The sequence below is a fragment of the Mercenaria mercenaria genome, chromosome 6 (assembly GCF_021730395.1).
Source record: "Mercenaria mercenaria strain notata chromosome 6, MADL_Memer_1, whole genome shotgun sequence".
Classification (NCBI taxonomy): Eukaryota; Metazoa; Mollusca; class Bivalvia; order Venerida; family Veneridae; genus Mercenaria; species Mercenaria mercenaria.
Window position 1 is genome coordinate 48,510,001 of NC_069366.1, and position 15,278 is coordinate 48,525,278.

General features: G+C 34.2%; 2 protein-coding genes across 8 annotated transcripts in view; one reads left to right on the forward strand and one right to left on the reverse strand.

Moving 5' to 3' along the window:
- LOC123548969 (myosin heavy chain kinase B-like) overlaps positions 1–6,207 on the forward strand; it is a 12,155-nt gene extending 5,948 nt beyond the window's left edge. For 4 of the 6 annotated variants that reach the window (XM_053545824.1, XM_053545825.1, XM_045336681.2 and 1 more), the window contains exons 2-3: positions 3,686–3,838; positions 4,105–6,207. In XM_053545824.1, coding sequence (XP_053401799.1) covers positions 3,686–3,838; positions 4,105–4,906 — 955 coding nt within the window. In that variant the 3' untranslated portion in view covers positions 4,907–6,207. Of the gene's footprint in view, positions 1–2,592; positions 2,728–2,822; positions 2,978–3,685; positions 3,839–4,104 lie in introns of those variants that run through there. The other 2 variants (XM_045336684.2, XM_045336683.2) reach the window with 2 other exon arrangements.
- A 4,852-nt stretch (positions 6,208–11,059) lies between these two features.
- LOC123548967 (tRNA-dihydrouridine(20) synthase [NAD(P)+]-like) overlaps positions 11,060–15,278 on the reverse strand; it is a 36,228-nt gene continuing 32,009 nt past the window's right edge. For both annotated transcript variants that reach the window (XM_045336676.2, XM_045336677.2), the window contains exons 13-15: positions 13,609–13,696; positions 13,050–13,123; positions 11,060–12,585 (exon numbers count right to left, since the gene is read on the reverse strand). In XM_045336676.2, coding sequence (XP_045192611.2) covers positions 12,165–12,585; positions 13,050–13,123; positions 13,609–13,696 — 583 coding nt within the window. In that variant the 3' untranslated portion in view covers positions 11,060–12,164. The remainder of the gene's footprint in view (positions 12,586–13,049; positions 13,124–13,608; positions 13,697–15,278) is intronic.

A 15,278-nucleotide genomic window follows, 5' to 3' on the forward strand; every position in this document is an offset into this window, starting at 1 on the left:
TACGAGTTCCATAGGGCCCATAGTTTCGACTAGTGACTGAAAAAAAAAACATTCCATAAGTGTTTTATTACATGACATTCTGAGAAATTTATTTTCAAATTTTTGACTTTTTAGCCCAGTTAATATGTACTGAATATAGACCGGTCGTATAGCACTATGAACCGAGGAGTCCTTAACAATATATAATAGTGTTATTGCAGTTTGACATAGGAGAGAGGTACCGAGAGTCCTTTCGATTTCTTTAACGTTTGTTGTATTTCTCTATTTTTTATCGTTCGTTTGACGTGCCGTCATTGGTATATATATCAGCACAATGCTTGGTTATTTATTTTGACGTTAATGTTGTCGGTATGTAGGAAAACACATTTGTTTCTGTTTTTTTTTTTTTACAAAACTACATGTTTCCTTGATGTACAACAGCTGACTTTCAGTTTAAAGTACAACAGTCAATATGTCAAAACATGTATGTGTTTTGTATTTCCGTACATAAATCGATGCATCCACAAAAAATATGTCAGCGTTCCAGTTGTCAAAAGTACATGTACTCGGTGTCTGTTATTTAAAGCATTGTCTATACTTGTCAATACATACTTGCTAATATTTTTTATAATTATTCTAAGGCATGCCGGAAAGTTAAATTGTTGGTATAATATTTAAACATATGATATCTATTTCTTATATATAGTCTATACTTGTCAACACATACATATTTCTTATTATTCTGACATTCGGTAGTTTGTCAACACACTGTTGAAATATGTTTGTACGTTCGATAACAGGGTCATATCTTTTGACTACTCTAAGACACTTGGAACGTGTGCGGATCTAGTGCAGACAAGAACAGTCACGTGATTAAATTAATATGTACGACAATGGAAAATCATATCTTGGTATCCACTTTGGATAACCAGTAGGACTGGACACCAAAATAAAATAATACACTATTTTATTCCTTTGACAAATGTCGAGAAATTTTAGAACAATGAACCGAGTAGCCAAAGAGATACGGCCACAATCGCAAAGGTGAGAGAAGTAATAACGGTCGCCTGCAAACGTAAACCAATGCCAGTATTAGAGGAAACCTTTAAAATAATAATTCAAAACCGTCGGCCATATCTTAGTGTATAAAATTTATTTTCTTCCTAAAGTGAATTAAGAATTTCTCATTTCGTCGAAAATGGTAGTGAATCAAGAATATTAGCACGGACTAACAAATAGTTTTTACATAAGTTTAAAAAGCTACGTGTCGAAAATGATGTAGGGGGTTTTCATTTTGTTCCGGGTGGGATTGTCTGGACACCAGATCAATTACGTGGTGACAGAAAAATATATGTGCAAATAGAAATGTTAGAAAAAAGTTCTCCATTATTTGCTAACTTGAATGGCAACGAGTGCAGTTATAACAACATTGCTCCATACATTGTCATTTTTCATTGTGTATTGTGTTTGAAGATCTATTTTTGTAGATTTCTTTCAGAAAAGAACAGTCCAAATAAATATCACTGTAAAAGATATAGAGCATTTGGGCGCATTTCTTTATCTGGCGATTTTTAACCCACATATTGAACAAATACTGAAGCACAAAAAGATGTAATTCTACATTTTCTCAATTCATGTTGCTAAAAAAAACTGAAATGTAATTAAGGTTTCTATTTTGACAATACGTGCGCAAACATAGCCGCAAAGTGGTCATCCAAGACACTGGCTTAGTTCTTATTTCTACTTTTGTAGTGGAAAGCAAATGGTCTTATTTCTGAATGTACTGACGGGGTTTGAGATTGTGATAAAAATATTTTTTTGATGTTGCAAATTTCAAAGTTTCTTAACGGTTTCGCACGTGAGTAAATTTATGATTAAATATTTATTATCCTTCTTTATATATATTTTTTAAAGGTGTAACGTGTGTCATTTCAAATTTGTATTTCTTAAAACGTGTGTCAAAATACTAAAATGGGACTGTAGTTACATAATTCAAATTTATTGCATTGGTTAAAATTATACAATATAATGACAATTGAGCCGCACCATCAGAAAAACCAACATAGTACATTTGCGACAGGCTTTGAAAGTGAACAGGATGAATCTTGACCAGACTGCGCGGATGCACAGGCTGGTCTGGATCCATGCTGCTCGCAAAGGCACTATGTTGGTTTTCTCATGGTGCGGCTCATATATGTATTTATAATTGAACCGTTTATCATGTTAATTTAATGCAGAATTTTATTCATGTTTCTGAACTACAATAAGATATGTTTTACCTCTTAAATGCATAAAATGAAAACTATGTAATGAACAGAATAAATAATTTCAAAGCCACAAAACCTGCATTTGCATGAACAAAAATAATTACAATAGGAAGATATGCATGCATTCTGACATGTGACCAAATGCATGTAGCTTTCATATATTGCAAAAACATGTCCAGCATATTAAATGAAGTTACTAAAATAAATATAGTTTGGATTTAACGATTTTTGAATTTTAGTCGAACTGAATAGATCAAGAAGGAAGTGATTATGTAAAGACTGACTCACGGAAAAATCAATTCATTCGTTCGGTACCTGATTGGCTCCCGTACCCTGATTGGCTCCCGTACCTATGTTTGTTCTGTCATATTTCTCATATATAAGTTTTTCTTCATTACAAGTGTTCTGCGTTACAGCGGAAGTAACTCCAGTCGGTTCTTTCTATATTCACATTTTGTTTTGTCATTGGTTCCAAACATAGGTATGGATTAGCCATTAGATAAAATGTGCTATTTTAGAGGCTTAAAATTTACTTATTAAATGTTTGCAATATTTATAAAAAAAAATAATAATCGTGCAGCCAGAGAGCCAGGCTTATACAGGAATAATTAAGGAGTTGCCACATGCCACTAGCATTCAAGGGGACTAAAGCATATATTTTTCTTGACTGCATTTCATTCTTGGTGCCGTTTTGCGTTAAAATCTTACGGACTATTACGGAATATTCTTCGGTATGTTTATTTGATTAAATTTTGGAAACCCGTTTCATCTTGTTGTGATATATTTAAAGAAAAGATTTCGCATTTACAAAATAATTAACCAGACATTGGATGAAATGCTAAATCAAGTTCTAATGGGTAATAAACTGCTAATTGGATAATTCTCACGATGGTTGTTAATTAAGCCTTATTGGTAAGATTTTTAATGATTCTTACATTTTCAAGAAATTAGAATAATAAGGTAAAAACGTAACGAATTTCCATATTAATGCTATAAACATGTCATACATTCCAAAGGTGGTATTACTTGCACGAACTGAATCACGCAGGTACAACATAAATTACGGAAAATTGCTTTTTCATCGGACAAGGCAATTATTAATTGCACAAAATCATGAAAAAAAGAGAAAGATTTTAATTCCATATTGTATCCGCAATAAAACCTGATAAAACAAATGAAGTATAGAAATCGGATACTAAATACCGTATAGGATCAAACTCATAAGTTTACAAAAATTATGCAAATTATTTATTTGACTCTAAAAGTTGGACATTTTAGTTTTACTTTTTGTAACACAATGCTCTACTTCGTTATGTACGCGCAGTTAATCGGCTACTCCCTGTAAGTCTGAAAGGTTATGGCTGTGGTTTCACAAAAGTTGTGCAAGAACCATATGAAAACTTGTATTTTTTATTGACTACGTTTTTTTTCTTTCACAGATACACGTACTGCTACAGCGAAACTAGGAGCATAAACTGTAAAACATTAGGTTGCAACAAATTCTGGTTAACTTGGTGCAGACGACAAATGGGCGTGGAACAGTCGCACGAGACGCACCCGTCCTCAACAAAAGATCACGTGGACGGTTGCAGGTACTATACAGCTAATAAATTTATAGTAAAGATTGCCTAATGTATCGAAATTAATTTAAAAAGACAAGACTGTATCATGATGCTAAAGTGTGCGTGATATTTAGTCTGTTTTGCCAAAGGTTCTTTAAAATATTCTTGCATGCATGTACATCTTAATTACAAAGTTTGTTTAGCAAGAAACTGTTGTAGAAGTTGGATTTTTTTATTGTGACGAAACAATACTGCCAGTACCTACTACATTTTGTTTTCTGCTTTTCAATTTGCAGGTATTGGGCCGACTTTGACAACGAATATTTTGCTAAAGGCACATACCGATACGCTTTTCGCGGTACCGTGCACGGTGACGGACCGAGGGACGGCAGTCTTTGTGTTACCAAAGTATTCAAGAAACAATATGCCAAGTACTTTGACAAATGGAGACCTGATTTGGCAGCAAGTTTGAAAGCCCAGAAATTTGCTGCAATTTTCTCAGCTAATGTATTGCCGCTTTTAAGAAATTATATCACGACACAGGACGTTGAGTTTGTCATACCGTTAATAGCAAAGATGGACACATTGTCGCATTTCAAGGTTCTAGGTTTATTCCCAGTGAACGAAGACAATACCTATGTTGAACCTTATGAATATGTAGCAATTGAACCTTACCTTTATGGTACATTTGAAAAATTTAACTCCAATGGTGGTTTCGAAGACGAAACTGCCGCCGTATTGAATGCTTTTAGTCACTGGACATGGACCGCGAGCGGACACAAATTTCTCGTCTGCGATCTTCAGGGAGTCCAAAATGGACGCAAATATGTGCTTACTGACCCCTGTATACATTCTGTGGACGGTAGGTACGGGATGACAGACCTAGGAGTGGTCGGTATGGAAAAAGTCTTGTCAAATCACGCGTGTAACGCACTTTGTCATAAACTTGGACTTGAAAATCCACTAAGTGGTATAGACCTTGGCACGCGCAGGTCACGTGCAACACAATACATCTTCCAGCTCTCGGACACAGACCATTTCCGGGCAGCTGAAGCTCGGACCCATTACTTTACCTTGGCAGAACCACTTGTGCAGTAAATAAGATAATCATAGTTTACATGTGCAATCAATGTGACATTACACTAGACTTTAACACAGTGCATACTTCCGATTTCCCAAAATAAACTTCACTCAGTTATATGAAAGAACCATCCACATTGTGTGGTACTGCCTTTATACCGGGAACATAACTTTTTAGTTTCAACTACATGTTGAATATTTACTAGAACACGAATTGTATTTCTGCCAGTCTGCCGTAGCTGCCAAAAATCAGCAAAGATAACTTGGACTGGTTCTAGATAGATTTTGTTTGAACCAATAGTTATATAAAAACTGTCACAACAAAGTTTGACATGAAGCCATACCTAAAAGTCTAAATATTTCTGCTGGAAACGCAATGGTAGTGTTAACTTTTCTTCAAACATTTTTATGGTTTACTTCTGACAATCATGGCCATTTTAAACTGAAAAATATTAACAATTTCTATTCATATAGCTTTTGTAAACACAATTTAACCAGTTTATGTGCATTAACAGGTTAAAAAGTATATACGTTCAAAGCATGTTTTAGTTGAGCACAGTACCAGTTTGTACTACCACTAAAAACTGAATTGACAGTTACGGCATGACATTGTAATTATGAATGCAGCTCTATATTCAAAATCAATTTAATTGAGCCACGCCATGAGAAAACCAACATAGTGGGTTTGTGACCAGCATGGATCCAGACCAGCCTGCGCATCCGAACAGTCTGGTCAGGATCCATACTGTTCGCTTTCAAAGCCTATAGTAATTAGAGAAACTGTTAGCCAACTGCAGGGATCCTGACCAGACTGCGCAGATGCGCAGGCTGGTCTGGATCCATGCTGGTCGCAAACCCACTATGTTGGTTTCCTCATGGCACGGCTCATATAAACATTTAGTAAAGTTAAATACATTTGAGGAGGATTTTCAACATTTTGAAGTATGTTTCTTAAGATAAAATAATCCAGTGAAAGATGGGAAATGAGTATCTTTATATGACTAATCAGAACATCACATTACCACTGGGTACCTTTTTGCACGACATGGTTCAGATGAAGATGACTGATAATCAGTAAATTAATGCATGCAAAACGTTGTGTGGTTGTGTAACAGTCTATATTCAAGCTGTGTTTTTAGTCAGTTTTACTTATTTTTAGGATCACATACTAATACTGTATTGATATATGCATTTATACATGTATAACTTAACAGTATTGACAGCTTATATACAGTATGGGTGTTTTTGTTTAAAATTATATATATATATATATAGTTAAACGTTTTTTAATAAAAAATATTAAAATAATAATATAAGTATTTATGGTGTTATTTCTTTCAATGTCTTTCTTATTTTAAAGGAATCTTTACCTTTTTAAATTTTGAGGATACCATTTTATGGCTGACAATATATTTTAATGGATATATTTTTGTGTAAAATTTTCAATCCACAATTTTAAAGTGACAGCACATTTGACAATTCAAAAATGTAAGTTACTACATCAAACTGGGAAAGCATAAGAGATATACCATTGAAGTAAGTGTGTATATAATTTCTTCTTCTTTTTTTTTGCGGTGTGTTTGGTTGGTGGTCAGAGTTGGGGGGTGGGGGGAGGTAGTGGGAGTTGGAGGCAGCAGGGGTATGAATGAATCTAAGAAACAATGTGAGATGTAAGTGTGAAAAAAAATCTTTCAAGGGGTTGGGTAGGGGGAGAGCTAGAGGGTAGACTGTGTAATGGGTGGAAAGGGGGCAGGGTAGAGGAAGTGCATGTAGGGGTTAGAAGTGGGAATAAACAGGATACCAATATAAAGACAAGAGCACCGCCTTGCAGGTGCAGATGCTCATCTGATTTTTTTGATTTTCTAAGTCCAAACGGGGCCATAATTCTTGCAAAAAGCAATGTAGAGTTACGGTACTTGCTGTGCAGAGTCAGCTTTTAATGACGCATAACTGTTCCAAGTTTTAAAGCAATAGCTATGACTGTTGAGAAGAAAAGTTGACCTTAACACAAAACTTAACCAAGAAATCTGAGTTTCTAAGTCCAAAAGGGGCCATAATCCTTGGAAAAAGCAGGATGGAGTTATGTTTCTTGCTGTACATAGTCAGCTTTTGATAGTGAACACTTGTAAGTTTCAAAGCAATAGCTTTGATAGTTTAGGCAAAAAGTTGACCTAAACATAAAACTTAACCAAGAAATCTGATATTTTCTAAGTCTAAAAGGGGCAATAATTCTTGCAAAAAGCAGGATGGAGTTATGTTTCTTGTTGTACAGAGTCAGCTATTGATGATGAACAAGTGTTTCATGTTTTAAAGCCATAACTTCAATAGTTTAGGAGAAAAGCTGACCTTAACATAAAACTTAACCAAGCCAACGCAAACACCAACGCCAACGTCGATCAAGTGATGACAATAACAGTTACTCATCATTTTTTTTTTTTTAAATCAGATGAGCTAAAAATGAGACACAAATGTTACACTGAGAAATTTTAAAACACTAACATTGTTACTTTGTCTGACACCAATGACCTTGACCTTTGAAATATTTGGCTCCAAATCAAGAGATGCCTGCTCCGTACTTGTGAGGTTTGATGACTATACCTGCAGTAATTAAGAAGACAGTGATACTGAGAAGCTTGTCATAAAACTCTAACCAGAATTATTACAATATTTGACCCCAGTGACCTTGCCCTTTAAGGTACCTAGCCCTAAACCAAAAGATGATTTCCCCTTACTTATATCAATCCTTATAAGAGGTCTGAGGATTATAGGGGGAAGCATTTAATAAGATATGTATGTGAGATTGAGAAGCTTGCCTGAATGCAACAGCAATGCCGATGCCAAGGCAAGTACAACAGCCCTCTTTATTGTAAAATAGTCAAGCTAATCAAGGCAAAATTATTTTTAAAATTTTGATCTACAAAATGACTGAAATTTACAAAAATAATATATCCTCATCAAAATTGTTCTTTGAAGATAAATTCGAAACTGATAAGATCTTTTAAAAGTTATATTACTGCAACAGAAGTTCTTTAAAATGGTGTTTAATATGAATGGTGTTGCCTTATATCAAGATGTAAAGGTAAGCTCATGACATGGAAAAGATGGATCAACCAGGAACAACAGTCTCAATTACACATTGGCTGTCTCAATAAGTGACAAGTCAGGATTGTACAGAAACTTCCTTATTGAGTGAAAATCACTTCCTCATAAGCTATAAGGGTATTATTTGTATTACAATACATAGATTAAATTTCAATCAAATTAAAGGTTTCTGCAGTTTCGATTACAAAAAAATACAGCTGCACAGTGTTAAATGTGCAAATATACCGATGTCAGACCACATTTTGTTTTCATTAATCCCAGTATCATAATAAAACATTATTTATTTATGCATAAACTGTCAGAAACCGAACTGTGTACCACATAGGAATATTACTGTAAAAGCAGAAATTTTCGTGAGGGTTTAATTTTCGATATTTTCACTAGGCCTACATGTTGCAAAATTAATCCTCGTGTAAATATTCACCATAAATGTAATTCAAATTAAAGTATGATACTGGTACTGATGATAAACTCGGACAGATGATAAAGTCAACCACCTTCGAATTATTCGATTGCAAACGATTATTTATATAAATTAACATGCCATCTAATAGCAATCAATTACAACACCAACTGGTGTAAACAGAAACAAAATTGGTAAATATTCTATATAGATAAATTACTTACATTTATCGGCTTAAAAAATGTTTATCCAAAAACCATCGATAACAATTTGCAGAAATGAAAAAGTTACAAGTAAAAAACCTCATTTTCTGTCCGAGTTTATCATCAGTACCAGTACCACTTTTATAATTTCGCAAATATTAAACCTCGCGAACATATTCAAATTTGTGAAATTTTGATCAAGCTAAAATATTGTGCTTTTACAGTAAAATTAAAACTGATTACATCTGTGTATTTTCTGTACAAATCAGCGATGCAATATACCTGCTCAAGAAAACATTTATCACCGAGCAATAGCCTAGTGAATATATTATAAAAACCCTGTTGTTATAATTACTCCTGCAGTAAAATATAGGTGACACAGTGAGCAAAATGCTTGTACGTCTGCTCGGGTTAATTGTCTTTTTCAACAAATTTTCAGTCCTATAAACAATGGTATCTTCTTGTAGCAGTGAGCACAATGCCCAGCTAACTGGAATTTCATGCTGAAGATGTATTACATGATACCCCACCCAGTCACATTACATTGACACTGGGCTGACCAGTCCTAGAACTATCCTCTTAATGCTGAACACTATTCAAGAAAACTACTTATAAAATATTACATGTCTTTGGTATGAGGTGACCAGGGAACAAACCTAAAATACTCAAGTTATATCCAGTGTTTCAAGTGACCTTAACATAGAAATTGTAATAAATATAGCTACATATACTGCACCAACTAGCCCGATGCTTAAGCCGTTGATGCTCAAGTCAGTTGTGGTTCACTGTATTTTGTTTTTGACCAGAAAAAGACAGCAGTACTCATCCGAAACTAGAGATAATGAGTACATTTTCCTGTCTATGCTTTTTATTTTATCAGAATCTGTCAATTTACATTCTAATATGCTTTTCTGTTTAAACACTCTTACACTACAATGACGTCACATTAACGTGCGGTGACATCAATGTTTTTGTTTTCGACCAAGAAAGAGCGCTACTTTATTTTATCTTCTAGTTTAGATTAAGGGCATATTAGAATCAAAATAATTTATAGCAAAACCGTGCTTTAACTCTATTTATACACTCGGGCGGTAATACGTTGTACAAATAATTTCATGCGGGCTGCGCCCATCATGCATAAACAGTGTTAAAACACTCTTTTGCTATAATTTTTTCTTTAGTAAAGACTGTCTACAGTGACCAACCTTCGGAGAATTTCAAAAAAGTCATTGTAGACAGGGAGTCTCTATAACACAATTTGACTAGGAGAGGTTTTGATTTAATTAATAAGACATGTTCTAGTTAGCATTTTATTAAGGACCTTTAAACACTCTGATATAACAAATGACCTTTAAGTCAGCTTCACTTGATTATCTTCGATAAGACGGTTATTAAGATCAAGAACCACACTCCATGATTTGTATTGGAGAAGTTTTCTCCCTTTGAAAGAAGGGGTCCAAAAAGTCGTAATAAAGGTTCCAAGTCTTGATTTGGGGCTAAGTCATGGTTGCTGTATGCATCAGACAGCAAACCAATTTTAATGTGAAATCGGGAGGAAATATAAAGGTTGCTGTAGACAGAAAGTCGCTGAAAGCAAGGGGCCGTTAAGGCAGTCTTTACTGTATATGCAAAAATGTCACCTGAATCAAGCAATTTTCCTCTTTTAAACAATGCTTAAAAGTCACGAGGGTTAACCACCCTGAACACACAAATTCAGAACACTACTGAATATCAGTAATAACTCCAGAAGAATAAATAACCTGGAAGCACAAATTCTTAACCTTTGTACACCAGAACTCGAAATAAAAGTGATGCGAGAATTACCAAAACTGGATTTATTTAATGGAGATTGTTTCATATGCAACCATTGCTTTCTTCATATTGAAGATGTATACAATGTTTTCTTTTGAGTATATATATTAATAGTAATAAATATGATGCGAGAATTACCAAAACTGGATTTATTTAATGGAGATTGTTTTATATGCAACCATTGCTTTCTTCATATTGAAGATGTATACAATGTTTTCTTTTGAGTATATATATTTATAGTAATAAATATAAGACTGGGTGACCTCCCTTAGTAGACATGTAAATTTGATATACATGTATGCTGGATATTCTTAGTTTCTCGTAAACTGCGACTTTAAATTGTGATCCACCCAACCCAGACTTTACTAACAATGTGCATATATTTCACATAAGCATAGATCTAGTAAAAGAATACCTTGGGTTTAAAATTCAGTCAAGAAAGAACAAGGTTTATATTCCCTATTTTTACTTCAAATACACCAAATCCAGGGAAGGAAACCCCACAATCTCCAACACAGGTCCCAGATACACACCTGACAATCTTTATAAGTGTAATAACAAAACATGACAACAGGCAATGAATATGAGAAAATAAACACAAACAATAATTATCTGTTTCTTGATCTGAATTTATAAATTAGAAAAACTGTGAAGATTTTGAGAGATTTAATTAAATCCTTTTACTTCATAACACATAAAATCATAAATTGCATAAATATTTTTAAAAAATCTTCTAAAACCCTTTGCTGAACATAATTATAAACGCATCATTTTCACGAGCATCATACCATGCAAAATCGTTTTACTAAACTATCTTCACTTTATTATAAATGTCAGCCTTACAAATAAGGGAACATACTATAGCATGTATTTACTACATGAATTTACCAGGACATTTTGTTTTTGTTTGTTTGTTTGTTTTGGGTTTGACTGTAATTATTTCAAAACTGGGAAGAAGTTTCTGATAAGAACATTTTTAAAGTTTCCATGTTCGCTGGCAGCCATGTTTTTGCCCACTCAAAATATTTGCTAGAGGGTGAACACTTTATATCATATCAGGCAAGCATTTTAAAATTCCTATTATAAACATATATGAAGAGGCTATGCCCCTAGTGGCTATGTCTTTGATTGATACCATCAAAATAACTTAAACAACACAGACGTAAGGTTACTAAAGGAATATTTGTGTGAAACTATAAAAGTCAGACTATCAGTTTTCAATGAGAAGATATTTCAAATTTCCTACTGTTTACATATGGAGGAAAGATGATCATGACGCCATAGTAGACATTTTTTTTTTGGACAAATTGGGATCATTTGAAAAATCTTAGTATACAGCCACCCGGAAAATATTTCTGAGAAAGAATTATTTCATCACATGTTTAGAAGATGTCATTTGAACAGTTTTCTATCTCTACCTTTGGTGGCCACATTTTTTGACAAATCAGACTAGTGGTTTTGGAGACTCATTCAAAGATTTTTCTAAATTATCTCTGATGGCCCTTTTGTGAAGCCAAGTGGAACCATTTAAACAACTTTGAAAGATGCCTATCCAAGGATCATCCATACCAGATGGATTCCAGATGGCTGGACAGTGAGAAATCATGAAAGGTCAGCCAAGGTGGCCTTGTCCGTAGCTAAAGAAAAAAGTCAATCAAGTATATATTTGCTTAATGAATCCATATAGGAGGTAAAATTGTTTTATCACATATTTCTGAAAATAAAAACTACATTGAAATTTACTATCTCTCAGATATCATCTATTCATAGCAGCTTCTGGTGTTACTTTATCAGCTGACATATCAGTATTTGAAATGTCTTTCTGAGAAATTATAGGATTCTTGTTATCTAGATTATAAGAATTATCAGTTACACCACTAACATCACTCTGATTCTTAATTGTTAGTCTTTCAACACTGTCAACTCCATTTCTTTCACTAGACTCTCCATCCAAGTTTCTATATTTAGATTTTGGGAAATCCTCATAGCACTTCCCAGAATTCTCAGATTTATGTTTATAAATAGCATCATCATGTGATATATGGAATTCCTCTCTCCAGACTTTAATGACCTCATCATTAGGACTGTCACTACCAGGTTTTCTCCCATCATCCTCTCTGAGGACAATCAGGCCAACAATAGCTGCAGCTTGCTCAGCCAACTGCTTGGACTTTTCCCTAAGAATAGAATATCAGATGATATAAAAGAAAATTCGGCGTTCCTGATTAGAAAATTTTCGAACTGTATGTTAAAGTCAGACAAAACCCATACGTAAGACCACCATGAGGGGTTAAAACGAAATTGGTCCGACTCCATATACATGAATTAGCACTAAGAACAGTTTTGCTCTCGCCCCACAAGCGCTGTGAAAAAGAGAACACTCAGCAGAAAAGGCCACTAAAATGTGGAACTTACATACAGGCTTAAAACTGTACTTTGCATAATTATGCCTTGAACTTTTCAGACAGAATTTTTTTAGACCTTGGATAAAAAGATGAGACAACTCATTTTCTTGGGTTCAATTAACAAACATAAACTAAAATAGCAAAGTAAAGAATTGTTAGGTAAATGTAAATCAACATCTTTTCATTTAATATAAAAATCCTAATAACAAACAAAATCCAAAGTATTTATTGCATACCAGAATGTGGAAGTATATTTAACCCCATCTAGCTCCATTACACACTTGTAACACCGATCTTCTTTCCTCTCCACCTGCAATCACAAACATTCAAGTCTCATAGTTTTTAATATTTTATTCTAGACAAGAAAATCATTTTTCTTGACAAAAATTCAGTCATGCCCCCGCAAAAGCATTCCTTAAGAAGTTTACTAAATGAGAAAGCAATTACCAAAAACAAGACGTTCCATAATCATGTTGCCAGAAAACCTGTCAAAGGGAGGTAATCAGAAATACTCATTTTAATAGAAGTTGTAATTAACTGAGTTTGAGTAAGCAGGTTTCTTTTGAATTTTTGTGTTGGTTTTTATGTCACAACTGCATTTTTGCATACTGTGACATATATCAACTTTCAGATACAGGCAGCCACCTAGATAGAACCAAAAAGCCTTTTAATGCCAGCAGCATAGCTTCCTTTTATGAAAGAAAATCTAAATCCAAAGTGGGGTTTTGAACCAAAAATCAGCATACCTGAACCATTCAGTAAATAGGACGTTTACATAGTTTCTAATACACTTACCGTATCATACTGAGGTATATCTACTTTGTTCCGCTTTGTCCATTCATACAATTTCAACTTAGGACTGATGCTAACAGGGTAGTCTTTTCTAAAGGAAGAATATGTAGTAATATATTGACTTGTTGAAACTAGTATTTCTCATGCATCGATAAATCTTTATAGGAAGAAATACTGTATAAGGATATTCACCAACTGAACAGCACCATGAGAAAACCAACATAGTGCGTTTGCGACCAGCATGGATCGAGACCAGCATGCGCATTCGCGCAGTCTGGTCAGCATCCATGCTGTTCGCTAACAGTTTCTCTAATTCCAATAGACTTTGAAAGCGACCAGCATGGATCCTGACCAGACTGTGCTGATGCGCAGGCTGGTCTGGATCCATGCTGGTCGCAAATGCACTGTGTTGGTTTTCTCATGGTGCAGCTCATTTATCCAAAAAGTACATTTTATGCTGCTTCCAAAGCTGGAGACAAAATAAATGTTTGTATTATTGCCAAGTGACAGAAACTTCAGTTAGTCATTGTGGTGACTCTTATACTTTGTCAGCAAGTGAGCAAAGAAAACTTTGGACTGCCAACAAGCAAAACTCAGATTTGTTAGCAAGGAAAACATATCTGGCAGCAAAGAAACCTTGGATTGCCTGCAGCGAAGTCAGATTTGCATACAAAGAAAACTATTTGCTGAGAAAACTCAGATTTGCCAATGCAAAACTTGACATCTGCCAGTTAACAAAATTTAAGATTTGCTTGCTAGAAAAACTTAAGCTCTTGCCAGCAAGGAAATCTCTTGTATGAAAATACAAGAATTCACGTTTTGGAAATGAATGACAACATTTCAATTACAACTAGCAGTCTACCTGACACTTCTAAAATTGTTCTTAGCTTTAAATGAGTATTTACAAGCTTCAGAACAAAATTACAAATAAGCAGAAATAACTTAATGTTCTGCACCAGCAGCCTAAAGGTTAAGGATGTAAGAAGAGAATCAAATATTATTATATGCCTATTTCTCATGATTCAAACCTTCTCATAAATTCGAAACGCAATCAAAAGTAATGAATTATTGCATGTGCTACCTCAAACCTCGTCAGAAATACACCAAAGTTGATCAGTGTTCTTTATATGCTCCATCTGGCTGAAATTGCACTAGTTATAAATATCTTAACTAAGGTGGGTTGCTCGGCAAATTTTTGAAAATGTTGAGGAACAGATTGATAATTTTTGTCTCATGTTTTATTGTAAATTTTTGTCTTCATAAGTACAAAGTCACTCTGAACAGCCTTAAAAATTGAAAGGGATCAAACTATTGATATGAAGTGAAGACCTATAAGAATAGTCCAAAACTGGTCTAAATAAACTACTGTGAAGGTTTGAGTCAATGAGAAAGTGCAAATTTGCATGTAGATTTGAAAGGTTAGTCTGAAACTGGTCTTTATAAAGACCAACTAGTGAGAAGGTTTGAATACATGAAAAATTGTAGGAAAATAAAGCAAATTTGCAAAATTTCTGTTGTTCTGTAGCAAACAAATTAAGATATTTTTAATGTTCTGTTCTGTACCATACTTACACAGACATTTTTGATGTTTATTCTGTAGCATGCTAGTTAGAAAAGTTTTAATGTTTTGTGCTGTAGAATGCTAATAAGAATATTTGTTCATTTTGCAGCAT